This window comes from Triturus cristatus, chromosome 4_2, assembly GCF_964204655.1.
Source record: "Triturus cristatus chromosome 4_2, aTriCri1.1, whole genome shotgun sequence".
Lineage (NCBI taxonomy): Eukaryota > Metazoa > Chordata > Amphibia > Caudata > Salamandridae > Triturus > Triturus cristatus.
The window spans coordinates 264,626,529-264,653,966 of record NC_140586.1 but is presented as its reverse complement, the minus strand read 5'-3'; the positions used below and the strand labels follow the sequence as shown (position 1 = coordinate 264,653,966).

At 48.9% G+C, this 27,438-nt stretch overlaps 1 protein-coding gene across 2 annotated transcripts in view; it reads right to left on the bottom strand.

The window, feature by feature from the left end:
• ABCA4 (ATP binding cassette subfamily A member 4) overlaps positions 1-27,438 on the bottom strand; it is a 1,118,748-nt gene that overhangs the window by 1,005,249 nt on the left and 86,061 nt on the right. For both annotated transcript variants that reach the window (XM_085601480.1, XM_085601481.1), the window contains exon 2: positions 22,924-23,014. In XM_085601480.1, coding sequence (XP_085457606.1) covers positions 22,924-22,989 — 66 coding nt within the window. In that variant the 5' untranslated portion in view covers positions 22,990-23,014. The remainder of the gene's footprint in view (positions 1-22,923; positions 23,015-27,438) is intronic.

Sequence of the window (27,438 nt, the reverse complement as noted above, 5' to 3'; positions counted from 1 at the left end):
TGTGTTGTGCCGTGATTTGTTTTGTGTTGCTATTTTGCTTTGTGTTATTTTATTGTGTTGTGTTGTGCTCAGTAGTCACTTTAAAGACATCAACACATGCTGCTACATTCTTAGCCAACACAGCATATTGCTTTAAAGTCGGAGTGACCATCAACTATTAATGACAGTCCGAATTAAAATGGTAACATATTACTGCTTCAGCTCTTCATCTTTTTATGAGACCAGGGCCCGTATGACATAAAGTGCCAGATGTGCGTAAAGGGCATGTGCGCCCACTTTCTGTGCTCCCAGGGCCCTTTGGTATTACAGAAGGGACAGCAGATGATTGTGTGGCCCCTTCTTGAGTACAGATCGCGCTGGCACATTTATTGCGTTAGCTTGATCCTAAGGAGCCGTTCCTTCTTTTGCATAGGGTTGTGCCCCCCACATTTGGGGTAACACTTTGCCTCTAAATCCATGCTGTAAAGAGGTGCTGCACAGCTAGTGAGCCCACCAAGGGCACCCCTATACACCTGTCATAGGCTCCCCAGAGAGACCCCTTGAAAAAAAGGTTGGGGGTCGCTTGCACTGTGAAAGATGGAGCCCCTGCAAAATAGCCACGCCAACTTTCACTAATAAACTGCCCTAAGGACAGCCATGATTTTGCTTTTGCCCTAGGGGCAGCAAATTATCTGTAATTGTGCGCACTCTCCCTGTTTATGCCCAGAGCACCTAGTTATAAGTGTGTGTGGCAAAAACAGGGACAACACACCCTTAACTTAATGCAGCCTCAGTTAGCCACAAACTGGTGGAGACCATATCTTAAATTAGCATTTCCAGTGCTCATTTCATGCAATTTGGCCCAAGACCGGCCCAGCTTGCTGTTGATGCATTATGGTGGGTGTGGGTAATAGGAGTAGGCACAATACACAGCTCGAGCATGCATGCCCCGGGTGTGCCAGCTTTTGCTAACGATCAAACCCAGATCTGGCAGGATGCTCGGAGGTGTTCATGGTTTGCAATATGGGCCTGGCCTGTGGGAGTCACGCAGAGGTGGCAAGAAGTCTTGGGAGACACTCGAGTGAACAAATATTTCAGGGACTATATGCTGCTGAGACCCCTTAGTTGCAGGCGTGGTCTTGGGTGGCAGCGCACATTATAGAGGGTGATGGGCCACTATTCTAAAATCTGCCACTGAGAGGCCCGGGATTCCCAAGGGCGTCAAAAGAGGGCATGCAAAAAGGGAAACAAGACCCCCAGACACTCAAAGACACATTTGAGGCCAGGAAATCAATATGCTGTAGAGGCAAGGAAACAAGAGTAACGTCACGATGGTGCCAAAACCACTGTTCCTTACGATGTCACGATGTCAATGGATTCAAGGAGTCACCCACGTCGAAGTCGGCTTTGGAGTCGATGCGGCACAGCAGCAGGCGTCGGGGCCACGTCACAAGTCGGAGCAGCGCCCACGGCTTCAGGCATGTTACGCCATCGCTCGCTGGTGTCGATGTGGCACGGCGGCCGGCGTCGGGTCCACTTCGCAAGTCAGAGCAGCGCTCACAGCTTCGGTGTAGATTACGGCGTGGCTCGCCGGTGTCTGTGTTGCTATTTCCTACTGTAGCTGCTAAAACAGCAGTTCTAGATTCAGGCAGAAAGGGGAGAAGTCTTTGTGTTCCTGAGACTTCAGAACAGGAGGCAAGCTCAGTTTCAAGCCCTTGGAGATCTTTTCTTCAAGCAGGTGACAAAGCAAAACAGCAAAGTCCTTCTTCTCCTTTCCTTGGCAGCAAGAAGCCACTGCAGGCCAACCCCAGGCAGCAAACAGTCCCAGAGGCGGTATTCCTCCTCAGCTTATCCGGCTCTTCTCCTTGGCAAAGGTTTCCTTTTGATTTCCCAGAAGTGATCTAAACGTCTGGGGTCTGGGCCCCTCTTTTTATACAGCTAAATCCTTTGTTATCTGAAGGCAGAGAGTGTCTGTACCCAGCCAAAACCAGTTCTGTCCTCACTGGTGCAACTTCCTGGCAGGAGGTGGAGACAGCATTGTTGAAGGCAGACCAGGCCCATTCAGGTGAAAGTGAAATCTCCTCCTCCTACTCCAAATGCAACCCAGATCTATTCAGCCCAACCCTGACTCATCAGACTTCTGGAGCCACAGCCCTCTCCAGCACCCTGTCATCCAAAAGCCAGGCATGCAATACACACACCTAGCAGAGACACACTGGATGGTTAGGCAAGAAAATACCTACTTTCTAAAAGTGGTATTTTCAAACACAGAATATGAGCCACATTTTACAAGCCGCTTCTGTGGGTGGCACAATCAGTGCTGCAAGCATCTCAGCAGCATTTGATTTACAGACCCTGGGCACACATGGTGCACTGTACTAGGGTCTGACTAGTAAATCAAATAGCCAATCATGGAATCACTAATCCATAACAACATTTTACAAAGGGAGCACTTGCACTTTGGCACTGAACAGCAGTGGCAAAGTGCCCAAAGCATCTAGACCAGCAGAAACACAGGAGGCAACCGCAGAAAAAATGGAAGGGAGACCCACGCCAATGGTGCCAGGTCTAACAGTGTTGATACTTTGTTTGCGGAGAGTAGCATTTGTTAATAGTCGGGGTTTTCAGTGTGGGAGGTGGTGGGGACATAAGGGTCGGTATTAGGTTACTGACAACAGTTACTTTGGCACAGCTACATGTGCAAAAGCAGAATTCTGTTCTCTTGGTTGCCATTGGGGTTGGGGGGATATCATGGAGCAGAGCTCATCCGACTTTTCCTGTCTGTGCAAACGACTGGCCCACTTTAACTCCTGAGGATGCATCACATAAAATGGAAGTCAGGTGTCTGAATAATGCAAATAATCTATCAATCAATCAATCAGGGGAATTATAAGCGTACTACTCTCCTGTGAGGGTCTCAAGGCACTGGGGGGTGGAGGGGGGGTGGATGCAGCTCCTGTCAGTTGAAGAGCCAGGTCTTGAGGGTCTTCCTGGAGATGTGCAGGGAGGTGGTGTGCCTGATGTTGATCAGTAGCTCGTTCCAGGTCTTGGCCGTGTTGTAGGAGAAGGTTCTTCCCAAGGGATGTCATTGTGTATTTAAATAGAAATAATAGAGATGTGCCTTTCCTACAGGAGACACGGCTTGCCCCAGACACATACAGAATATTTACTGGAAAATGAAGTAACCACATATATTTTGAATCGTACTACACACACTTACACAAGGTTGCTATACTGGTGCACAGGAGACTGGATTTTTGTCCTCTCAGATTGACAGATGAACATAGCTGCAATTTAATACTGAAGGGGCTGTTGGGTAGCATACATGTCATGTTCATAAATACAAATAACCCAAATAATGACGACCCAGAATCCTATAATGACGTGATCTCTAGATGCATGAGTGGGGAGGTAATGTCAGTGGTGTGGGGGAGTTTCACACTGTCCTGGATCTTGCTCAACAAATGCATGCACCACCTTGCTTGCACTGCGAGCACTAAAACAGATCATAAAGTTGATGGATGCCTGGAGATTGACACATCCCCACAGTAGAGAATGAACATTTTGTTCCTTGGTCCATGATGCAAAATTATGTATTGACTACTGGTTGTGACTCATGGCGCCTAGCGAAGGACATATACGGCGGCAGTGCTGGCTTGTACATTATCGAAGTTCTCTCTGGTAGCACGTTTACTGCAACTCGTTAGTGTTGCTATGTATAAGAGAGAGTTGCACTTTTGCTCTGAGGCCCTTTTGAATACTTTCGTTCTGAATTTGGGCTCTGTACTGTGGTGGCTGCCAGCATAGGTAAGAGCGGTGGGGCGGGGGCAGGGCGGAGTGAGGTGGGTGAAGTCGGCAGATGACGGGATAAGTAAAATTAAATAAACAAAAAATAAAACCACTTACCTTGCGCTCGCCGCATCGCTGAGTGCGGTTTTCTAAGAATTGGCTATCGAGGGACATTGAGTTCCAGAATTTGGCCACGAGATGAGAAACAATTACATTCTTCCTAAAAGCTGATCTGAGAAGCGTTTGTGGATTGTGCCCGTGAAATTTAGGCCTGAGAAATACAGGACTACTTTTGTAAAGTTCTTTTTGTGCTGGGCACAGAGCCTTGAACATTGGTCTCTTTCTAAGCGGTAGGCAGTACAGCTTGATCAGTTTCTTCAAAACAAATTGATCTTTCAGTATGTCAAGTATAAGGTAGGCTGCCGCATTCTGGACTAACAGAAGTCTATTAAGGGATAGTTGGTTGACTCCAAAATAGAGTGCATTGCAGTAGTTGAAGTGGGATGATATTAGTGCTATGACTACTGTGGCTGCTTCTCCGCTAAGGCAGAGTAGCGTCTCCCCACTGCTCAAAAGGAAAAATAAAATGATAATAACGTATCGTTAATATCATTTTATTTTCCCTATTGTAGTCAGTGGTGGGGTGGGGCTGGCAAGAGCAGGGGAGGAGTGGTGGGCACTCCCTAGGTGCGCATGAACTGTTTGGCCGGCCCTCTTGGGCTGACCAAACAGTTCATGCGCACTTTGCATGTTCCTACCAGGCTGCAGTACACAGCCTGGTGAGGAATATACACAGTTTCCCTGTTCCAGTTGTCGCTCAGACTAATCAGAACACTGCATTGCAGCATTGTGATTGGCTCATGGGAGCCTGTGTGCCCGGGTGCTTTCTGCTCCCAGCCGCGACAGGAAGATGGAAGAGGATGGAGGAAAGGCAGTGGCGGGTCATTAAAGGTAAGTCTCTTTTTATTTTTTATTAGATTCCTCACCCCCCCTCCACCCCAACACCCACATCTGGTAGCAGCTGCACTATATGACTATTGTTTTGCGATCACTGTGGAATGCTTGGTGTGCACTCTGAAGTAACATCATGTAGGGAATGTGCTGTAATTGATCACTTGTTCAATTTTGATATCACTATATGTAGGTAAGATTTTGCTTTATAAAGAAGAGCCAGAGTGAAACCTAGCACTTATATTTGATCAAATTATTGGGCGGGGAGGCAAGTTGGGCCACCAGATAAATTTAACACATTTCTCTGCTTCTTTTCTCCAACAGAGATAGGAAAAATTTAAATCACGCTAAATACTAGTAGCATTTATGTGGTAAGGAAACAAGGCTGTAACTCAAAAATCACTTTTTTTTAATCATGGGGAGAGAACACTCATTCTCATAGTCCACTCACTAAATTATGGGGAAGTGAGAAAGTTATGAATCTTGAAACAAGAATTCCTGCACTTTTGTACGAGGATAGCTAAATCATATCCTTCACATCTCTTTATCCCCTTAATTGACATTGGGTGATAGAAGAGGACAAGCCACTGAAGCGAGCCGGATGCACGCCTCTGGCTCAGCTCAAGTTTCTATTGGATCCTCGGGCCCAAAACAAGCCAAGCATTCTTCTGCCACCCACGTCCTAACCTCATGCGCCAAGGATTAAAGACAAAGCATTAACTTTTGATGTAAAACCAGTGAGAAAAAGAGATGCCTATCTAGTGGCTGAATTGCACAATGTGAAATCTGGCATGATAAAGATCATTTCCCTGTTATCCTGGATTGGGAGAGGTCTCGAATAAGGAATCTATTACATCAAGAGCTCCCCTCAGTTCCTAACTCTATTATTTTGACAAACAATAAATGAAAAGTGAGGGAGGAAGTCATATCTAAATCAGATGAGGACATCAAAGCAATTTATTGAATTGCCTGAGAGGAACTTTATACCCTGGCAGAAAAACCCCTACCCTCTTCCCAGATTATGAAGCTGCATAAGTGTTCTTTTTCTAGGGTAGGCGAGGTATTTGTTAAAGATGTCAGTAACCAGAAACATCTCCAAACAAGCATTGGCATAGCCAATAGGTCTCGCCTTTGGGACTTTATAAGTGTTTAGTTATGCAGCACAATATCCTTGGTGCAACAACATTAACTGTTGCATGGCTAAGCACTTATAAGGTCCCTAAGGCGAGACCTATTGGCTATGCCAATGCTTGTTTAGGTCCGGCGTTAGCCAACACCTTTCGATTTTACTAAAATGTATATATAGTACACTTACTTGAAGGGGCTTTTAGACATCTCTCTTTCTCTATTTGTCTGTTGTTTCATTCTTATTTCTTACGCTCACTATAACATGGAGCAGGGGGCAATGGGTCAGCCCACTTTAGCCATTGGCTAACTTCACAGTGAGCATCGACATTATGCCCTTTCACAGTAGTGCCATTCAGTGCCACGGATTGCTATAGCAATGTGTGCTTTCAAGACCAAAAAATATTAGCTGTTAACCATTTTTTAAATATATTGACAAATGTCTAGCAGCTCTCCGCCCGAAAAAAAAGAAAAAACAAGCACTGACAAAGTCAAAAGCAGATGGTCAGCACGCGACCTCGTCGCTTTGCCACTGATTGTTATGTGTTGTACTTTGTTCCTATTGCAACCTCAACTTTCGCAGAAACAGGTTCCTTGATTGCACGATTATTGTGACGTGCTTTATGTAGCACTTGCTCCAGCAGACTATTGCAGTCTGCTCACTGATACACACTTTGTAAATTTTAGAAGGATGAAAGGCTTGAAGCCCCGGCTGAAATTAATAATTGTGCCCTATAGGGTAGACACAGATTCCTCCAAAAGTCACAATAGTGGACCTTGTATCCACATTAGGCCTTGGCAACATTTTCATTACATAGACAAACTCTTTTGAAATTCACAAATTCTGTGTTTAAGGAAATTTTGCAAAATGTCTTGCCATTTCATGAGTGCAACTTCTGGCACATGACACTAGTCTGAGCAGAAAAAGTCTTACAGGTAGAGCAAAACCGTAGAGAGGTAAATTTTTCCTCAAACCAGTCTCCTACTGAATTCTCATGTGCTTCTTGTACAAAAAGCATGCCCTCACGTCCAAATTTTACTTAAGATACGGAGCCAACTATTTGCAAACATTACTTGCATTTTGGAAAAAAAAATGCAATTGTGGCCACTCCTAACCCACATGTAACATTATACTATGTATACTAAATACTACTCAATGCCAGAATGTTAAATATATTTTGTACATTTCTAGTCAAATAGTGCCACTTGTTATTATCCTTGCATTACTTAATAAAAATAAAAAAAACAGACTACTCTTAAGATGTATTTACTAATGTGACATGCACTTTTCTTTGTCTTTGGAAAGCAAACCGCTTTTCTGAATATTTTCATACCGATAATAGCTTCCCTTTTCTGAATTCCGGGAGGCAGCGGACAGAGAGATTCTGTATCTGGGGAAGTACCAGACGGCGCGTAGATATGGTGAGGGGGACAGGCCGGGACGTACGCTGGCTCAAGCGTTGAGGCCTCCGTATGATTAGTCCTTAATAGTTGAGGTGCGGGGCGTAGATGGTTCGCTCCGCGCAACACCCGCCGAGATCAGAGACAAATTCCTGACCTACTTCTCCGACCTGTACAAGACCAAGCTGGGGGAATCCCCGGCCTCTCGTGCGGCCTACTTGTCGGAGATCGCGCTTGTGTTCCTGGAGAAGGACATGCAGGAGTTCATGGCGGAGCCTATAACTGTGGCGGAGGTGCGCGGGGCGATTAAGGTGCTTCGCGGGTCCACGGCCCCCGGCCTCGATGGCTTCTCCGGGGATTTTTATAAGGCCTTCTCTGATCTGCTGGCACCTCGGCTGATAGAGGTGTATGCGGAGGCGCTGGAGCGCGGCTCCCTTCCGGCGACCCTCAGCGAAGCGGTAATAGTTCTGCTTCCAAAACCCAACAAGGACCCGACGTTATGTAGCTCGTATCGCCCCCTCTCCCTTTTAAACTTTGATTACAAGATCCTGGCAAAAATAGTGGCCAACAGGCTCTCTCAATTGATGGAATTCATCATTTCGCCCGTCCAATCGGGCTTCGTCCCGCGCCGCTCTACGTCCTTAAATCTGCGGACGCTATTCACGGTTCTGCACAGAATTAACCCGGCCACGCCTGCTGCGGCGGTCCTCCTGGATACCGAGAAGGCCTTCGACACCCTAGAATGGCCTTTCTTCCTCTCTGTCATGCAACGTATGGGCATGCCGGAGAACTTCCTTCAAACCACGCGGCTTTTGTATAGCCGCCCCACGGCCCGATTACGTATCAATGGCACGCTGTCTTGTCCCTTCTCTCTAACGCGTGGTACGCGGCAGGGCTGTCCACTCTCACCGCTACTATTCATTTTGGCCATGGACCCCTTGATCCGGCATTTCCAAGAGTGCCATCTCCACAGGGGTCTCCAGTTCCGGACGGGTCCCTTGCTGGCTTCCCTCTACGCAGATGACACTATACTGTATGTAAGAGAACTGCAGGTCAACCTACCCCCCCCTGATACGGGAGATCCTTCGTTTCGGCGCACACTCTGGACTGGGCATCAACTGGCACAAGTCCGTAATTTTCCCATTAACCAGCAGCACCTCCCCATGGCAGTGCGAGTTCCCGTTGGAGTGGTGCTCGGATTCGGTTCGGTATCTGGGCATACAGATCCATCTAAACACGGACGAACTCATCCGCCTCAACTATGGCCGCGCTTTGGACAGGCTGGAGGCACAGGTTGAAGGGTGGGTGCGGCTCCCGCTGTCCATGTCGGCCAGAATTGCAATCATAAAAATGATAGTTCTCCCTAGATTTTTATACCTCTTCAATAATATCCCTGTCCCTCTCACCCGGCCGGGCCTTTTTCTCCGCGCTGCGGTCCCAGCTGATCAGGCTGGTATGGGGCGGGAAGCACCCCCGGATCGGTTGGAAGACTCTCACGCTCCCCTATGATAGGGGCGGCCTCGGAGTGCCGGATCTGTATTTATACTATCTGGTTGCTCAGTGTGCGCACGCCTATGCCTGGTACCACCCTGACGCGCGTATTCCGTTCCTTCGTCCCGAGGCGGATTTCGTTCTCCCGGGCCGTTTGGCGGCGGTGTTGCCCAAGGGGGTTGCCCGGGACCCAGTAGATATTCAAACGGTGTCCACCACCAGCTGGGCGTGGCATCGCCTTACTCGCTATCTAGCCCAGCCTCTCCTCTACTCCTCTTCCCTTCCACTTCCCAACCCCGGGTTGCTGTCCGGAACGGGGGAAGCATTGGTGCAGCGTACGTTGACTAAGTTTCATCTCACCAAGATCGGAGACCTCTACCCTGGGGGCCACATATTCTCTGTCTCGGAGGAGGAGCGCTTCAGTGAGGCCACGTTCATGGACAAATTTGTCCTGCGTCGGCTTTATTGTGCGGCTCGTTCGGACATTGCGGGATTCCCTCTCGAGCCTGCATCCTTCGAGCCCCTAACTCTCCTCATTGACAAAGACACTGGTGCCCATATGGTTTCTAAGCTTTACAAGGCATGTGCAGCGCTGGTTCCGTGTGGGGATGGCCGATTGAGAGCGGCTTGGGAGGCAGACTTGGGTAGGCCGATTACAGATGAACAATGGACCGCTTGTTGCAAAGTCACTAGCGCGATATCACTCAATAGTCGACACAAGCTCCTCCATTATAAATTTCTACGCCGCTGCTACATGACCCCTGATAGGCTCCACGCCATTGACCCCCCGCGCCCACACACATGCTGGAAATGCGCTGCACCACATGCTGACTTTGCGCACCTGTCCTGGACATGCCCCAGACTGCAACCATACTGGACGCAGATACACGAGATCCTTGGCGTTATGTTGGGGCTCACGCTGGTTCCCACTCCGGAGGTGGCTTTATTGGGCTACACAGTAAATTTCCCCAAGAATGTTCGCAGGCTTGCCTCCCTGGGCCTGCTACTCGCCAAGCGAGAGGTGGCAAAGCATTGGGGCGGCAGAACGGCCCCCACGGCCGGGAAGTGGCTCACGTCTATGGCTTATTGCAGCACTAATAGTGAGATCTACGCCAGTCTCCTCCCTACAGTGGCGCGTCCCAAAGATATCTGGGGCCCCTACAAGTCTTATATCGCTACCCTCCCGAGCTCTTCCCCACCGAGCTCCAGTTCCGGAATAGTGCCTACGGGAGTAGGGTAGTTCTGGGCTTCCTCCCTGTTGGGTGTTGGGGGGCTGTATCCTCTCGGTGTGGGCTGCGTTGGGGGTTGTGGGCCGATGATGGGGGTGACCGCTGAGCATGCTTGGTGGGTCCTGACTGCGTCCTTTTCCTTTAATGGGCACAGGCGGATGAGACTGGTGGGCTCTAGATTGGGGGTCTTTCTCTGGTTCGATGCCTTGATAATGAGCTGCTTTTTGTATACGAGAGGGGAGTGTAATGTTGTGTCTCCGTACTTGCTATTGACTGTCTGCACAGCCGATATTTTCATATTGTTATGTTTTCCAACGCTAAATAAAGCTTTAAAAAAAAAATAAAAAAAATAATAGCTTCCCTTTTCTGCTTTTGTTGTAATGGGAGCCCTGGATGGCTACATCTGCTGATTATATCACATTTGGGATCACTGCTATTTTAAACCTAAGCCAGGACACCTTATGTAGCCCATGTGACTGGTTATTAAGATGAAAGCGAAACCACGAGAAGCAACAACGAAATAAACTAAACGGAAGCCAGAAAAACTATAAATGTCTCTCAGACTTCAATCAGGATGAGTGACCCTTGGCCCACCTGCTGTAGCCCAGCCTACCCCTCTTATGGCTACTGACGGAGGGGGGCTGAAGCCCTTTCAGCCCTATGGGTGTTGCGCTCCTGGCCCACCCAGGTTGAAGTTGTGTGCACAAGTGTTATACACATTCATTAAGGGATGGGTTGTACGTGATTTCTTTTCCATTTAAGAATAGGTGAAAGGCGAGCGGGAACTCCAAGCCCTACACCTGGCCGACCACGATTATCTTAGCTGTGGACGCCTCCCCTCTCGAGTGGGGTGAAGCATGGAGGCGGATACCAGGCGTCTGAATTTGCAAAAGCCTTTGCTGATTGGCTAGAGCCGGGGAAAAGCGTTGCCTTCCCGCCCCTGCATCACTCCATCCCGTCTGGTGCTTTTGTAAAAAAGTGAGCAATCAGCTGCTGGGGGAAGTGAGAGATAGTGTGTAGCTTGTAGAAGCCTAATATACTGAGCACACCAAAAACAGTCAGGTTTCCAGGAGACGATACAAGGTGCGCTCCCAAGCCAGGACATTCTGCAGGGAGCGTGTCAGCAATGCAACGGGAGCACCCTGTCGGCAGGGAGTCCTGTTCGGGGCAGAGGAGCAACACCCCCAAAACAGTGTGGAATTGAGGGGAGCCCTGTGCATGTGAGTAACCTCCACCCTTCCAAATCACACGCCTCTGTCGTGGAAAGCACCCGTTTTCTGCTCAATCGCATGCCTTGTAGCAGCAGCATCTCTCTCTGTTGTGGGAGTGCGCATTGAACCCGCAAGCATGTGACTGCACCCCAACATTTGCTGTCCATCATGACAAGATAAAGGATGGAGTGGGGGACAGCATCGTCTCACAGAAAAGGCAACGCATTGGGTGGAAAGAGTTCAGGAATGCACCGGCCAAGAAAAAAAGCGAGAGAGGGGGAGAGAGAGAGAGAGCGCGAGAGAGAAAGAGAGCGGGAGAGACAGAGAGAGAACGCGTGAGGAGAAAGAGAGAGAGAGCGAGAGAGAGAGAGTGAGAGGGAGCCCGGGAGTGAGACACACATCCAATTTCTGCTTGCAGTTTGCGTCAGTACTGTCTTGGGAGCGCGCGTGAGAGAGAGAGAAGGGGGGGGGAGCAGGAGGTGAGGCCGGGAGTGGTGCATGCACAGTCTGCTCTTTTTGGAAGCACATACTTGTGTTTGTGGCGTGCCCCTGTACATTCCCGCAAGGTGGATGCCGCCACAAGCACGAGTATGTGCTTCGAAAAAGAGCAGAACGACAGCTAAAGGTCCTCCTATGCAGCGCATGCGCGCTGCGTAGGCGAGACCTAAAAATGAAAGCCAATGAATGGTTTAATGAATCCTGGAAAAACGCAAAATGGATTTGGTGAAAGCTTTAAAAAAACAAACAGAGGTCAGAGATCCTTGAGGTTAGAAAAAATTGTGTTAATATTTTTCAGACCAGTAAAGCCCAGTGGGAGGTCAGTATTTGGGAATACTTACTAGCTGCAACAAAAAGAAAAGGTATAGGCGCTTTTGACGAATAGTTACTCAAGATGGACGTAGAAATTATGCAAGCCCAGAATGTTGTATTACAGCAAAGCTTTGGGAGGAGCATTTCCCAACTCTCTATGCAGATACACCTTACAGTACGAACAAATCAGATATTGTCTCTCCAACTAATAACAAATTGTATAAAGAAGAATTAGTTTATTTCTCTCTAGAAGAAACCATAGTGGCAAACCTGGCTCAGAAGATCAGGAAAGCCCCAGGGTTGAATACAATTCCTGCAGAACCAGGTGTCGTTCCAGGCATCGGGGTTTGGGCCCATGATGAGTACTTCAGTTCTGTTGGTGTTTAGTTGTAGGCAGCTGTTTTTCATCCATTTGGTGACGACTTCCATGCCTTCTCAAAAGTTGTGTCTGGCGGTGGTGGGTTCGTTGGATAGGGAGAGGATGAGTTGGGTGTCGTCTGCGTATGACACAATGTTGAGTCCGTAGGTTCTGACGATGGGGGCGAGCGGAGCCATGCAGATGTTGAAGAGCGTAGGGCTGAGGGAGGACCCCTGGGGGACTCCGCAGGTGGTAAGTGTAGGGTCTGAGAGGAAAGAGAGTCTGACTCTCTGCGTTCTGCCGGAGAGGAAGGAACAGATCCAGTCGAGGGCCTTGTCTTGGATCCCTGCGTCGTGGAGTCTGCGTATTAGGGTGCGGTGAGAGACTGTGTCGAACGCCGCTGAGAGGTCGAGGAGGATGAGGACTGCTGTTTCTCCTTTGTCCATTAAGGTGCGGATGTCGTCTGTTGCGGTGAAGAGGGTGGTTTCCGTACTGTGGTTTTTTCTGAAGCCGAATTGGGAGGAGTCGAGGATGTTGTGCTCTTCGATGAATGTGGCGAGTTGGCTGTTGGTGGCTTTCTCGATGACTTTAGCTGGGAACGGGAGCAGGGAGATGGGTCTGTAGTTTTTTAGGTCAGTGGGGTCCGCCAAGGGTTTCTTCAGGAGGGGGTTGATCTCAGCGTGTTTCCAGTCGTCGTGGAATGAAGGGGTTGCCAGGGAGCGGTTGATGGTGTGGCAGAGCATGGGTGCGATGGTGTCGGCGGCTCTGTTGAAAATGTGGTGGGGGCAGGGGTCCGTGGGGGCCCCGGAGTGGATTGACTTCATTGTCTTCAGTGTGTCTTCGGTGGTGAGGGCTGTCCAGTTGTCGATCGCTGGTTTCAGGGTGTCTGGGGTTTTTGATGAGGGTTCAGTGTGTTGGTTGTCTTCGTCAAAGTTGTCGTAGATGCTCTTGATTTTGTGGTGGAAAAAGGTGCTGAGTTTGTCGCAGAGGTCTTATGAGGGAGGGATGTCGGTGGACTCGCTGGTGGGTTGGGCGAACTCCTTGATGATGTTGAAGAGTTCTTTGCTGTTGTGTGCATGAGTGGAGATTCTGTCTTCAATCGCTTTTTTCCTTGCTTTTCTGATGAGTTGGTGGTGGGCGTTGGTGGCAGCTCTGAAGTTGTTGTGGGCTTCTGTGGATTTGGGGTTCCTCCAGGCCTTTTCGAGGCAGCGGCAAGTGCATCTGGACTCTCGAAGTTCGGTGGTGAACCATCTAGCTTTCTTGGCGTGCGTGTTGTTTTTCTTGAGGGAGGCTATGGTGTTGGCGCTGTCGGAGATCCATCTGTGCAGGGTTCAGGCGGCGGTGTTGGGGTCGTCGTTTTCCGCGATGGTTGGGGTGGAGTTGCTGAGTGATAAGGTTAGCTGGTCGTCGGTGATTCTGCTCCAGTTTCTTCGTGGGAGCAGGTGCTGGTGTCTGTGGATGGTGGGTGTTCTGAAGGTGAAGTGGACGCATCGATGGTCAGTCCATGGGAATTCAGTGGTGTGGCTGAAGGTGATGGAGTTTACCGTTGTGAAGAGGGGGTCGAGGGTGTGTCCTGCTGAGTGCGTGGTTTCGGTCACGATCTGGCGGAGTCCAATGTTGTGGAGGTTGTCCAGGAGGAATGTGGTGCTGGGGTCCAGTTGGTTGTCGAGATGGAAGTTGAGGTCTCCAAGTAGGGTGTAGTTGGTGGACACGATGGCATGTGGGGAGATGATGTCCATGATGGAGTTGCCGAAAAGCTGTTACCCGACGCATCACCGGAGAAGCGTGTCACCGCCTCAGAGGTCGCCGTCGCATCACCGGAGAAGCAGGGCCTGTCGCGGCTCCAAAGTTACAGAGTTCACCGCACGGCTGCCAGGCGTGCACGCATCATCTTTACGTCGTCGCATCAAGGGCGCCATCTTATCAAATCGCACCGGATTGTCTCATCGTATCGAGGCGCCATCTTGTAGCATCGTAACTGGAGCGCAGTACGAGAATCAACGCATCACCTCCCCTCCGGTAAAGACTAAGACGCATCCCCTACTCTGCGCAAGCATTAAGGCGCGACGCATCGTCTCCCCCGGAGTAAGGAACCGACGCATCTCCATCCATGCAAACCTTTTGTTTGTTTTGCGTTACGCATCTAGGTACTTTTGTTAGAACTTTGTCACATTTACCATCAACTTGAACTAAGTGACTTCTACCATCTTTAAGTCTATTTTGAGAACAGTATTGTGAATTTTTCTCGTTTGTAGTCTTGTGTTAAGTCTATATAAAGAATTCTTATTTTTTTAAAACCTTTGTGGTGTCCATCTGTAGTGTTTTCACTGTATTACTGTATGTGTTCACAAATGCTTAACACATTGCCTCTGAGATAAGCCTGTCTGCTCGTGCCAAGCTACCAAGGGGGTGAGCAGGGGTTATCCAGTAGTGTAATCCCCTTTCCCTGACTTAGAAGCAATGGTCCCTATTTGGTCAAAGGTACCTACCCCTGCCAACTAGAGACCCCCAGTTCTAGCGTTGGTGGTCAGCGGTGAGGATTCTAGACTTGCATTTGTGACTCATATACAGTAATTGGTGTACACTACTAGCGAGAGCAGACCAAACGCGACCACATACTGTTTTCTGGTGTCCTCCTGGAAGTATTTTTTGATGCTATGGCTCTGGTTAGTTGTTGCAAAATGGAACTCGACTTCTGTCACATGTCCATCTATTCAACGAAGGAGTTACGTGTGTTTTGCAAGGAAAGAGGGCTGCCTGTGAAGAGAAGGTGCAAGGAGGATCTAGAGTCATTCCTATTTCAGTATGAGTTACCCCGCTGGAAGGCAACACTACCAGTTGAGTCTAAGAAGGAGGAGTTCTCCAAAAGTGAGGAAGAAACAGAAACAGATGCCTGGTTTCTGGCTTTATGACCAGAGGCTGAGAGATTGATGAGAAGCTGAGAAAGCTTGATGAGGCCAAAAGGGCCTTAGCCCAAGAAGAAGAAATTTGGGAAGATCAGGAAGTGAGCTTTGCTGAGTTGGAGGTGGAGTCCAGCTCAGATTGTGGCAGCAAAATTTAATTTTCTAGTGCTGAGGGAGTAGTACAGACACCCAGAGATGTGGCGCCTGACTTGAAGGAGGGGGTTAATTTACACCAGGAGGTTCTAGGATATAAGGTAGCTCCAGTGGTGTGCAGTGTCCCTGAGGTGAATTGGGAAACTGATGCAGGGGTTCATGGTCCTAATGTTGGGCGGGACACTGTACTGACTCTAGATGAGAGGTGCAGGGAGAGGGGTTCCCCCATGGTTGAAGTCCTGGTGTGTGAGTGTGAAGACCACCCAGAAGAGTGTGGGTTTAAGTGACAGAGACAGTCAGATACTGTCTTGCCAATCTCAGGAGAGTGGTGTGGAGTACGTGTGCAAGGCAATGGATGGTGAGGTGAAGGATAGTTTGGTTAACCCTTGTAGGGGGCTGTGTGATCTAATTGTGGGAGAGCATATTGTAAGTCCCTGTTTTCCAGAGCTATGCTAACACCTGTTGGAGAGTGAGTTCTCTGACCCCAGGGAGCTCACATTGGAGGCAGACCTTTTGGTGGATTCCAAAGGGTCTGGGGAGGCATTTGGGAGTGACCCTAAGGGGAGTGGCTCAGGTATCTTCCAACCCAGAGTGGGGGAAGGGGTTCAGAGTAGCCCAGCTAGGTCCCGTTGTAGTGGGAGGGGTGCAGGGCCTCACGTCTTGTCTTTGAGGGGAAGGAGTGAGAATGGGTTATGTCCAGATAGTGCCCAACCTCAGTCTCAGAGCCTGGCTGGTTCTTTAAGGAACACCAGGTGGGGAGCCTAGTCTGTCCTGATGGGCCCCCGTAGTGTCTAGTGAATTGGGAGTAAGCAGGCCTCCATCAGTTCTGGTGTCTGGCAGTGCCACTCCTAAGTGGAGGGTGCAGAATTCCAGAGTGAGGGGGGAAAGAGTCCCCAGTGGAAGAACCAGTGGGTCAGGGGCCAGCCAGAAGGGCTGAGTCACCGATGAATGACCATGGTGACACCACTTCTGTCCTGGGGGATCTTCACGCACTGTCAGATGGACAGGGGTCGGGAGATCTGCGCCAGGCAGACTGTCACACGACACATGAGTTGTGTGTCACCCTCGGGGGGGGCATATGTGCTCCCAATGAAGTCCTGGTGCGCCGGCAAGTGTTCAACCGCAGGGATTGGTCCCTGGGTTGGTAGCCAGGTTCAGGTGTTGTCTGACCTGGAGGGTGGGACAAATGTAAACAGTGTCCTGGCCAGTTTGTCTTCTGGGGGTACCGCTCCTGATGGGAGGGTGCAGTACTCTGGAAGGGGGTGCAGAGGGAGGGAGTCCTCGCCTCTGACCCCGGTTCAACTGGAGGGTTTAGACCCTAGGTTGGGGGGCCAGGTTCAGGGTGTCCCCTCTGATTTGGAAGCCCAGTTGCAGGATAGAACCCCTGAACTGGTGGGCGAATTGTGCAGGACACCTGCTACAGGCACCCTGACAATTCTGGAAGGGGGTACCACTCCAAGTGGGAGGGTACAGAGCCCCAAGGAGGAGGAGGACTGGGTGTGGGAAAGCCCACCCCAGTCTCCTGTCCAGCCGCAGGGTACAGGCCCGGGGCCGGTGGGTCAGTGCCAGGATGTCATACCGGACCTGACAGGAGGGAGAGTGGACAAAGGGTGCCAAGCAACTGGGGCTACTGCCCCCCGCTCTCTGATGCCACAGAGGTTTGAGAGCCCTGAGCAGCATAAAGCCTGGGTCTCATCACCGACTGCTGTCAGTGGCCACTGTGGCTTGCTGTCTGTCTGTTGTGACACACCTGTGAGCAAGCTAAGGTTAGGTGCTGCATAGGTGGTGTCCACAGGTGAGGAGAAGTGTTGGCCATGGGTTAGCTTGGGGAGCCCTGAGAGCATGGATAGAGGGATCCAAATGGGGTCAGATTGGCATAGAACTGGAATATGCTCCTGCTGTTGCAGGCCAAGGTCCATGTTCTATCGCCCAAAGCAGGGAAGCCCATCAAGGTAGTGATTGCTCTACCCTGCGTTTTGGCTGGAAGGGGGTTGTGTTGGACTTGGCCCTTGTTGAAGGGTCATCCCTAACTTGTTGCCTTCCTCCTGTATTTTTTCTTCTGACCTGTTGTTGGCTGCTTTATGACTCTGGGCACTTTACCACTGCTGATCAGTGCTAAAGTGCATCCGATCTCTATTGTAAATTAATGTATTATTTAGTGACTCCATGATTGGATTATTTGATTTACTTGTCAGACCCCAGTACAGTGCACCATGTGTGCTCAGGGTCTGTAAATCAAATGCTGCTGGTGGGCTTGCAGCACTGATTGTGCCACCCACAGAAGCAGCCTGTAAAGTCTGTCTCGGGCCTGCCATTGCAGTTTGTGTGCAGTCTAGTACTGGCATGTCGACTTGGTAAGTGCACCCCCTTGCCAGTCCCCAAACCTTCCCATTTCTTCATATCAGACACTCCTAAGGTAGGCCCAAGGGCAGGGTGCATTGTAAGTATACGGTAGGACATGCCCTGGTGTGTGTGGCATGTCCCCCTAGGCTAGAATGGGCAGTTTGATTATAACACCTTATAATCCTAACTGACCCAAGGAACATGGTAGAAATTCGAGTTTAGTAAGCCTGAACTCAGAATGATAAAATACATCTTTTAGTGAAGTTGGTTTTAACATACTGTGTTTGAAAATACCACTTTTAGAAAGTAGGTATTTTCTTACCTAACCATCCAGCCTGCCTCTGCTAGCTTGTGAATTGTGTGTCTGGTTTTGTGAGTGACAGGGGCTGGGGGATTCCAGGAGACAGGGTGAGTCAGGCCAGGGCTGAATAGAGAGATCTGCATGTGGAGTGGTGGGAGGAGCAGCACCTGGGTCTGAATAGGGCTGTGCCTGCCTTCCACAGTGCTGGCTCCACCTCCTGTGGTTCGTCTGATGACCCTGGGCCACACTGTCAAAGGAAAGAAGGAGCCCTGTAAACAAAGTGCTCCAGGACTGCACAGAACTGGTTTGGACTAGGTACAGGCCCCTCTGCCTTCAGAGGACAACAAATTTAGTAGTATAAATATGGGGACCCAGACCCCAAGACTTTAGATCACTTCTGGAACAACAAGACAAACCTCTGCCAAGGAGAAGAACCAAGGAAACTGTAGGAGTTGGACTACCCCCCTGCCAGTGTGCTGTGTTGCTGGGTTGGTCTACAGTGGTGTCTTCAGTGCGAAGGAGAGGATAAGGAACTTTTAAAGAACTTTCATCATCTTGCAGAATATTACTACAAGGGCTTGAACTTGTGCTTGCCTCCTGCTGAAGTCTCAGGGACAAAAGACATCACCACCAGCTCCCCCCTGAATTTCCTTGCTGGGAATTCTGTCTGCAGAAGCCTGCGTGACGCTGGGAGCTGTAAGCACGACTTATCGAGAAGAAGGGTGTCGCAGTCGCAGCTGTTGCCGTCGCATCGCCGGAGAAGCGTGTTGCCGCCTCAGAGGTCGCTGCCGCATCACCAGAGAAGCGTGCCTTCGTCAAAGCTGTTACCCGACACATCACCGGAGAAGCGCGTCGACGCCGCAGAGGTCACCGTCGCATCACCGGAGAAGCGTGTCGCAGGGCCTGTCGCGGCTCCAAAGTTACAGAGTTCGCCGCACGGCCGCAGGGCGTGCACTCATCATCTTCACGTCGTCTCATCAAGGGCACCATCTTACCGTATCGCACCGGATTGTCGCATCGCATTGAGGCGCCATCTTGTCGCATCGTAACCGGAACGCAGTACGAGAATCAACGCATCACCTACCCTCCGGTAAGGATCAAGACGCAGCCCCTACTATGCGCAAACATTGATGCGTGACGCATCGTCTACCCCGAAATAAGGAACCAAAGCATCTCCATCCCTGCGAACCTTTTGTTTGTTTTGCGTTACGCCACCAGGTACTTTTGTTAGAACTTTGTCGCATTTACCATCAACTTGAACTAAGTGACATTCTACCATCTTTAAGTCTATTTTGAGTACAGTATTGTGGATTTTTGTCATTTGTAGTCTTGTGTTAAGTCTATATAAAGAATGCTTATTTTTATAAAACTTGTGTGGTGTCCATCTGTAGTGTTTTCACTGTATTACTGTATGTGTTCACAAATGCTTAACACACTGCCTCTGAGATAAGCCTGTCTGCTCATGCCAACCTACCAAGGGGGTGAGCAGGGGTTATCCAGTAGTGTATCCCCTTTCCCTGACTTAAAAGCAAGGGTCCCTATTTGGTCAAAGGTACCTACATAAACAAACTAACACACTGTTGATTGTTAAAAACTCATCGCTTAATGATCTACGCATGTATGAAAATGACATAGGTGGGATTGTATACATGCATAATGTGCCCAAACGTCTCTGTGGGGCTAGAGAAGCAAGGGACTCTTTGACCAACTAAAAGATTCACTGATTTTGCAACGTGCGCAAATGTCTTACTATAGTATGTTCAGATATTGTGAGTGTGATTCACCATCAGGTGCCAGGCGATAGCTATGATTATGTTGAAATTACATTAAATTCCCAGAGATAGTCAGAGGACTTCATAGACTGGAAAGTTCGTTCCTCTTGTATGGCCTCTTTTAATGTCAAACTAAAGTTTAATCTTCCTGTGCCCAGTGCGGCCCCTTATATAGAAGCTACCAACTCAACGCTGGACCCCGCAGGGTGCCAATCCCAGGCTGCAATTAAAAAAGTGTCATTTAAAAAAAAACTTGTGTCCATAATGCCGTTATATACTCTGTGATGGTTGGAAAGTTGTCTCCTTGAAGGTTGCTGGATTAAAATCCATACTTGTAGACCCTGATTGGAAATCTAAGTGTATGGATGGCAATGGAAATGGAAATCTTGACTATTTTGATATCTGCATTTTCCAGGAAACTCAGTGTGTTGAGCCAGTTTTCAGGCCAGGTTTACGAATCATTACTGTGAGGCAAGTTTCTTGGGCAAGGGGCACCCTGCTGGAGGTCACATAGGTTGGTTCAATACTACACTTAATTGCAGTATCATATCGATGCCTCATATTTACTGTTCCTTATTTGCATGCAAAAGACAGAGTATTACCTGCTGTTTTATTTTATTGATATGTAATTTTATTACGACTATAGGGCTTTATAGCTGAGTGCCTTACTGCATTTTATGTTTTTTTAAGGATTTTGAATCCGAAATAGACTATATAAAGAAGAAAGTATGGGTGGGTAAAAGAATGGATGAGTGGGTGAGAGGATGGATAGATGGGTGATAGGATGGATGGGTGGAAGGATAGGTAGATGAGTGAGTTAAAGGGTAGGTGAATGAGTGGGTGAAAGGATAGATGGATGGATGGATGGGTGAGAGGATGGGTGGGTGCAAGGATGGATATATGAGTGGGTGAGAGGATGAGTAGAAATCTGGGAGAGGATTGATGGGTGGATGGATGGGTGGTGGGGCAGATGGATAGGTGGGTGGGTGAAAGGACGGCAGAGTAAATTGATATCCGAGGGGATGGATCGATGACAGTTAATGGAAATTTAAGAGGATAGATGGCTGGCAATGGAAATGGAAATCTGAGAGGATGATGGATGAATGAATGGATGGATGGATGGACAAAAGACCAATTGATGGATGAAAGGCTTTTTTGATTGATGGGTAAGTCAAATAATGGATGTATTGGTGAATATATTTATGGATTGATGCATGCATAAATGATGGATGTATGAATGGAAGACTGAAATTGCCAATGGATGGATAACATAGTGAAAGATTAAATGATGGATGAACGAATGATTTGTTGACAGAATGTAAAGGTGTAATGGTGAATATCAGCAGAAGGATGGAAGGGTGAAATAATGAATGGATAGATGCTTGAGTGCAAGAAACAAAGGAGCTCGACTAGGGCGATTCGGACTCACTTACTTCGCTTGCTTGGTGTCATCAGAGCATAAGTTCAAAGTGAGAGTTTAATTTTCTGGCTACGCCCTTGCTTTGAGTGCCCCTGTGCAAGCCAATTCGATAACTCAAGATGTCCAACCGTTCTCATCCACGCCTGCACACAATCAGCCTTTCACAAATCTTTGCTGTAAATCAGTCAAACAGCATTTGAAAAGCGCAACACTGTCCCCTCTAGTAGGGCATCTGAGCACTGTGTCTCTGTCGAAGAGCCAGGTCTTGAGTTTCTTTCTGAAGTCTGCCAGCGAGTAGGCAGTATGGAGCAGGAGGAGAAGGTCTTTCCAGGTCTTGGCAGCAATGTAGGAGAAGGAGTAGCTACCACTGCCGCTGCGACGAATGCAGGGGGTGTGTGTGAGGAGCACAGTTGTCTAGCGGGTTGGTGGAAGTTCAGTCAATGGTTGATGTAGGCTCATCCTAGGTCATGGAGGGCTTTGTAGGCATGCATGAGTATCTTGAACTGACATTTCTTCTGTGTGTGGAGCCAGTGGAAGTCTCTCAGGTGGGGGGGCAATGTGGGTTTGTTTGTGGAAGTCCAGGATTAGTCTGGGTACAGCGTTCTGTATGGTCTGGGAGTCTTCTGAGGAGTTCGGTGGATATGCATATGTAAGGGGCATTGCAGTAGTCGTGGTGACTGGTGACGAGGATCTGAGTGATTGTCTTTCTAGTGTTGGTTGGGATCCATCTGAAGATTCTGTGCTGCATGTGAAATGTGTGGAAGCAGGAGGAGGCGACTGCGTTGACTTATCGTTTCATGATTAGTTGGTTGACGAGGATGATGCCGAGTATGCGTGCATGGTCGGTCAGTGTGGGTGTAGGTCTAAGTTCTGCAGGCCTCGAGCTGTGGTCCCATTCGGAGGTGTTCTTCCTGAGGAACAGTACTTCATAAATTGGAATCCTAATTCAAACTGAGCCAGCAGATTTAGGGAAACAGTTCAGGGGCAATCTGGACCTCTATGTCTATCACAAAACGTCACTGGATGCACACTCCATCCCCTGGTTCCATCTACTTTACGTCATTTACCTCCGACTTTTACAAACCATACTCCCAAAGATTGAAGTAACTTGTCAATTATATTTAAAAAAAGCATGCGTTAAGTTACAAGGCATTCTGCAGCACACATAGAAAGAGGAAAAAGCCTCCCAGGATTGGTTTTGTGCAGCAAGGTGCCCCTTCCTGCACAAAAATAATTCTGCAGACAACACAGGCACCCTTGCACCATGTTGCAAGGGCGCCTGCGTTGGCGCTAGGGTGCCAAAACTGAGCCAACACAGGGGGAAAGGATCTTTCACTTTGACGTAGAGTGGTGCAGCAAGGTGACTTAAGCCAAATCCCCATAAATATGCCCCAGAGTTTCTATTATTAAATCAGCAATGATGATTTCGAGGGGGTCTATATTATGATATCAATGTATCGTTAGGTCAATATTTCGACTTGTGATATTGTGATAGAGCGCTAATACAGTTGGTAGGAGAAAGCAAAGAGTGGACGAGAGCATGATTAGGACAAGTCACAGCTAATTAACATAGACTACGGTAAACTGGCCAATCCAGACACCGGGAACATGGAATATGCTGGCAGTAGATCTACAGGTACATTTGGCCTCTGACCTTTATGTCACTTCTTCCAAATCAAATGCGTACCTTTTGTCGTTTTCTGAGGGTCCAGTTCTTCCAAAGAAGCAGTTTGGCATGTTTGTTGAACCTCATGCTTGGGCAGCGTCAGTGGACCCACCTAGATGAGACAAGAATACTAGGTTACAATGGAGCACACAATCACAGCCCCCTGCAGCGTTAACCACATATCACAGTAAGACTGTACGTGCTACTAGGAGCAGACTGGAATGCCACCACTGGCCAGGCTCACACACAGTTTGAACACTTTCAGTCCGATTGTTGAAAATACATGTGTTGTCATATAATGCCCTATTTCTTTTTGCAGCCATAGTCCTGCTTATCGTGAATATTTTAAATGAAAGTGTTCTTTTAAATATCTGTGTGCAGTTCTGATTGCTACACAGTGCACAAGACTATGTGGCATGTCCACTGCAAGCACAACACATAGCATTTCCGAACAAAAATCATCAACCTAATGGACATGCACTGTGTGTAGTATCATATCTTGGCACCCTCCCTCTCCGAGAAGGCTGTCCTTACCCCGTCCATACACCAGCGGCACGTTTTATTATCGTTTTATTTTTCCTTCCCTGCCGAGTATTTGGGGATGGGGCCATGGGGAATAACATACTCTAAGAGGACTGATAGACACTGTTGTCAGTGTGCATGATGGCCATCTCAGGCAGGCCAAACTGTCATGCGCACTGAAGCAGTCTCCAACCCGAGCTGCATTGCCTGGTTGGAGAGAGCAGGCACAGGCTCCCAGTCTCACTGGGAACGCAAATTCAGAGCACTCTGGCCAATCCTGGTGCTGCTCTCATGACATGAGAGCAGCGTCAGGATTGGTCGCAGTGGAGTCTGAGAGTCTGTGCCTGCGAGTAGAGGAGCAGAAGACCACGACGTGGCCGGCTGCAGGTAAGTGTTATTTATTTATTTATGTATTTATTTATTTATTTTGTTCCCCTTCCTCCCTTGCCCTGCCACTCTTCCACAACACCAGCAGCTACTACCATGAACAGGCATTAACAGTCAGGTGACCCTGATAAAACAAGGGAGCTAGGCGCACGTGCCCATACTCCAGTTACCAAGAGCACGCTTGACTCTGCCTCCTTCTTTTCCTGCACTATACTGACACAACAATGCGTTGAAGTGCCTTGCGAAGGCCAGCATTCATGTTAGCTGACGGTTGTGGGAGGCTGCTGCTGCAGCGGTGTAAGTTGGAGTCACTCCACTCACGCCCAGGGGAGTCAAAAGATAACTTCCAAATCCTATGCGCAATGACACGGCCTACTGGGATAAAGGCCTGAACTGTCCCGCGCTACACCACAGCCCAAAATCTTTGAGGAGCCATCTCCTACTTGAATTAACAAAAAAAGTTTCAAATGGGTTGCACATGCAGGCAGGTTCCTGGAGTACAGGGGCCTAGTCACTGGAACAAGTTGATTTCCCCACTTAAGGCAGAAACCAACCAACTAGATTTCAGAAAAGTCCTATAGACACAATTGTTCGAACTGGCATGTAGGTAATATCATTTACAAAGAGTAGAGTCTCACTAATACTAGATAAGGGATCCCCTCGGGTCAAATGTGTCTCTGATGAACCTTGCCCAGCTTCAGTAAACACATTTTTCCTGTTCTATGAATTAGACCTCTGCACCCTACCGACTGCAACGTGTCTTTGTAGTCTTGAGAAAACTCTGCAAATAAAATATCTGAATACATAGGTGTCATCCTCATTGGTTGTAGCTCAGCCTATCAAGTAGAAAAACATTATCCTACAAAAATATCTAAGCCAGAATTTTTTCTCTATACTAATGAAATTGAGAATGGTAAATCTATATTTAACAAAATTGTGTTAGTAGATATTCGTATTTTGTACGAACACCTCAACACCCGAGCTTGAACAGAACGTCTGCCCAAGTTTTGTATTTCTAATACATCATTATCATGTTGTCTCTGTTGTAGTGCCTATGGCTTGGTTGTCATGTTCGGGAGAAGTTGTGATCACATGTAGTGATAGAGCCCTACAACAGCAGGAGAGAAGACATGGAGGCTTCGATGCAACTAACCACCCAGGCTATTCCCCCGATACGGTTATATCGAATTTGCGTGCTAGGCATGGATGGCAGTTGGGAGCCATTTTGTTTTCTTCTTATGCTGCTAGAAATAAGAGTAAGACTTGGTGTGTGATTGCAAGATGATTTCTTTAATTAGAAACAGATAACACATTCCTGCTATGTAATGATGGGAGCTGCAGACAGCACAGACTCTGGTAAAACACACCCAACTAAAACATGTACTCAAATTTAAGCAATGATTGGTAGTGGTTTAACACTTGAGGTCCTGTTCATTAAGGGGCTTATTTATGAGAGGCTTGGGCCGCTGGAGCATCACTGCAGGATTTTGACGCTCCGGCAGCACAAGCCTCTCAATCATATCTATGAGGCGAGGCAAAGCCACTCTGCGTGGCTTTGCATGGCCTCAGAGATATGGAGTTAGACAAAGCAGCTCAAGTCATTGCCTTGCCTTACTCTGCGTTCCATCAATGTTGCGGTAGGTTTTCCCAGGCAGCACACATGGATTTTGACGCTGCCCCAGATTTACTTAATCACGTAAACGTGGGGCAAAGCCAAAACCTTACGCCTCCCCAGAGCAGGCCAAACAAGGAGAACTATTTTTATTTCTCCTCATTTTTTCCTCTTTCCATGTGTGCTGCAGAATGGAAAATGCCTCTCTGGATTGCCCCTTCCTGCACAAAAACAATCCTGCCTGCAACAGAGGCACCATGGTGCAAATGAGGCGACGTTGGCGCTAAGCAGCAAATTGTGCGTCAGCGCATTGAGAAAGGACAGGAATGAACCATATTTCATAAATGCAGTGCATTCCTGCCCTTTCACATTGGCGTAGGGCAGAGCAGTAAGACTTGTGGCGCTGCCGCATGCCAATTCCCTATAAATGATGCACTAAGGGGCGTAGTTACAAGAAAATGTTGGAGCGTGGAGCTGCACCAAATTTGGCACCGCTGCGCTCCAACATTTTCAAAACACATGAATGCGCAGTATTCACAAGAATAAGGCACACCTCTTTGTTTCCCTTAGCGCTAGTGCAAAAAGAGCTGCCTAGTGTTCAGCGCAGGCACCCTGTTGCCATATTGTAAGGGTGATTGTTTCTGTGCAGGAAGAGACACCTTCCCTGCACTTAAACAATCAACAATGGCCATTTGCGGGGGGCGTGGCTGCGCAGCGTAGCATGGCGGCTGCTGGTTAGGCTCACTCCGTCAAACCCTTTTTCTCCCCGACTATCCGTTATAATAATCCGTTCCCCAAGATCAGAAACCGGGATCAGAGCATTCGCAGACCCCATCAGTGCAAAAGCCGCGGCTGTACGCCCCCGGTACCCGAAGATCCAGCAGCTTACGATTGCGGCCTTGACAAGAGCTGAAGCCGGGCGGTGGAGTACCCGCTGCGGCCGAATACGTAAAGACGTACAGAGAGACACCTCGCCCATCATAGCTCCTGTGGAAACTCACGACGGTAACGCTCACTTGCAGGACCCTAAGCGAATGGTGCACCCAGTGTCGACCAAGAGATATCGCGCCCCAGGGACAATGACGAACTTTTGCGGGCGACGTCCAGCCCACTGAAATTGTCGGAGGCCGGACTCGGAATCACTGCCTGAGTCTTAGCAGTTGTGGAGCACCCTTAATACCGGCACGCTCCTGTCTGGAGGGGGGGGCCACAGTGACAGGTGCCCCCCGGAATAACGCTGAGGCCGATCGCGCTGAGACTGTGAGTCAGCGGCGAGGTGCTGTAGTGGAGGCCTTGGGGTAATCAAGGGTCTGGACATTGTTTGTGCACCTGGGGGGGGTGGGGGGGGGGGAGGCCTCCCTCTCTCTTCGCTACTGTTTTGGCCTAAGAGCTGGGAGAACTAGAGGCTCAGTGCGAACTTGTGGAGTAATGTGAGACTCCGTTGATACCAACCCGCTGTGGCTGGACGCTGCTGCCCCCTCCCTGTTATGACGCTCTGACACACCGGTAACGTAGCGGCCTGTGAGTGTCGTGCCTCCCAGTAGACAAGTCACTGCAAGAGACGACCGCAGATCACTGTGTGTGGTAGCTGAAGCCAAGAGCTGGGGCCGAAACCTGGGAAATCCAAGATGTCTGGCTCAAAGGGATCGAAGATGGTCCAGCAGAACAGATTGGACCGGTATGCTTTTCCTAAGGCCTCGCCCCAGGACCAGCGGACCAGAGGCAAGGCGGGAGGCGGAACGGAGGAAAACCCCTCGGAACTAACGCTCAAGGATGTCATAGAGGCCATTTCTGGGGTGCGGTCATCCCTCGATCAAAGGATGGACATAATTTCCACAGACCTCACGTTGATCAGGGCAGACCTGTCGAAAATCAGCAATTAGAGATTACCACTTCAAGCTTAGTGAAAGACACGTCGCACCTTCAGACCAGAATACGTGAACTCCAGTCCTTTCGGATGCTTGCTGAGAGTAAGCTCGACGATTACGAAGGATGCACACGCCACAACAATGTAC